The sequence below is a fragment of the Alosa alosa genome, chromosome 11 (assembly GCF_017589495.1).
Source record: "Alosa alosa isolate M-15738 ecotype Scorff River chromosome 11, AALO_Geno_1.1, whole genome shotgun sequence".
Taxonomy (NCBI): Eukaryota; Metazoa; Chordata; class Actinopteri; order Clupeiformes; family Clupeidae; genus Alosa; species Alosa alosa.
In genome coordinates, this window is record NC_063199.1 from 17,738,946 (window position 1) to 17,740,878 (window position 1,933).

At 44.4% G+C, this 1,933-nt stretch overlaps 1 protein-coding gene across 2 annotated transcripts in view; it reads left to right on the forward strand.

The window, feature by feature from the left end:
- Positions 1–840: 840 nt before the first annotated feature.
- The window catches only part of hsf4 (heat shock transcription factor 4), a 10,842-nt gene continuing 9,749 nt past the window's right edge, over positions 841–1,933 (forward strand). For both annotated transcript variants that reach the window (XM_048257659.1, XM_048257658.1), the window contains exon 1: positions 841–1,219. In XM_048257659.1, the coding sequence (XP_048113616.1) occupies positions 1,094–1,219 (126 nt within the window). In that variant the 5' untranslated portion in view covers positions 841–1,093. The remainder of the gene's footprint in view (positions 1,220–1,933) is intronic.

The window sequence follows — 1,933 nt, forward strand, 5'->3', positions numbered from 1 at the left end:
TACACATATGACAAACCTCATGTCATCTATTATGTAGTTATATGTTTAGTGTATAAAATCTCATGACAGTGATGGACCATGTTTGGAAACAGTCAAAACTGTAGATGTTGTGCTTATACTGAGCAAGTAAAGAAGGTGCATTTGAAAAATATCTGGTTTATTTATAAGGAGCGAAGCCTCAAAGCCTGTTACTGCTGTCAACTCAACTCACCTTATTCTGAGGGCAGCAGAATCATAATCAAAGTGACATGGTAAAACAAAAATGGAAGAGACTCACAGTCACACACACACACACACACACACACACACACACACACACACACACACACACACACACTCGCTCTCTCTCTCTCCTCTCTGTCTCTCTCTCTCTCACACACACACACACACACTCTCCCTCTCTTTCTCTGTCTCTCTCTCTTCCTCTATTTCTCTCCCTTGCTTCTAACACTGCCTCTCTCTCTCACACACACACACACACACACACACACACACACACACCAACTGACCACTGACTCAGATAAACACAGAGATCTGCATAAAACACTCAGTCTTTCAGCTGAGGGTCAGTGCAGTGGCATTGTGTGGTTTTGGGCGTAACAGTAAGGTATTATTCTAGGCTTTGTGATTGGCCGCATTGTTCCCCCCAGCAGGCTCTTTTGTTCGGCCCAGCGGTGAGCATGGCGCTGGTGCAGGGGGCCTGTTTTATGCTGACGCTGGGCAGTAGGCATGGCACGGGATGATATGACCACAGGAGATGCCCACTGAGGCTGCCTGACAGAGGAAGAGGGAGAGAGAGAGAGAAAGAGAGAGAGAGGGAAAGAGGAAGAGAGACACACAGAGAGAGAGAGGAAGAGAGACAGAGAGAGAGAAAGAGAGAGGGGGGAAGAGAACGGGAGAGAGAGGGGGAAAGGAGAAAACAGAGGGGTGGCAGTAAAGAAGTAAAGGGCTTTTGAGGCTGCCATGATGGAGTAGGACACGTGAACTCGACACACAGACTCTCACACCACCAACACCATCACCAGCGTCGTCCATCTGCCAGCGACCGACCACGACGACTGAGGCCGACCCTCCCCCAGCGGCGAGCACAAGCATGCAGGAGTCCCCCGGCTCTGTAGGTGTGGACGGAGGATACGCCAGCAACGTCCCTGCCTTCCTCACCAAGCTCTGGACCCTGGTGGAAGACCCCGAGACCAACCACCTGATCTGCTGGAGTGCGGTAAGCCATGGTCCTCACTCTTACAAGCACTGCCAGGCTGGTCTCCTGATAGGCCCAACCTAATTTTGATGATGATAACTTCAGGTCTTACACTGTCAAGGGTACTGTAGATCCATAACTTATGTTCATATATGCATATATATATATATATATATATATATATATATATATATATATATATATATATATATATATATATATATATATATATATATATATATATATATATATATATATATATATATATATATATATATATATATATATATATATATATATAGATCTAAGACCTGGGTCAAATGTATGTGTGTTTTGACATATCTTTGGCTTTAATTGTATGTATTTGAGGGTAAATCTGATATACATCTAGTTGTGTAGGGACACCATCAACTGAGCTAGGCTACTGGGCTTGATGGATGTCATTGGCTGGCGTTTCAGAGCCTGTAGATCAGCTTTTGGCTTATCAGAGCTCCAGAGAGCTGAGGTTTCACCACAAAATGGAGGCCTCTTGAAGCTGGAGTCTCTGATCTCATCTAAGATGTGCAGCCTCCGTGTCGAGTTACTGGTATACAGAAACAGTTAGGGTGGGTAGCAATCCATGTTTTTGAGAGAGAGAGAGAGAGAGAGAGAGAGAGAGAGAGAGAATCAAAGTACATAATTTCCAAGAAGATCATTTTACATTTCCTCAAGTGCTCGTTCACAAATGAAATAAGC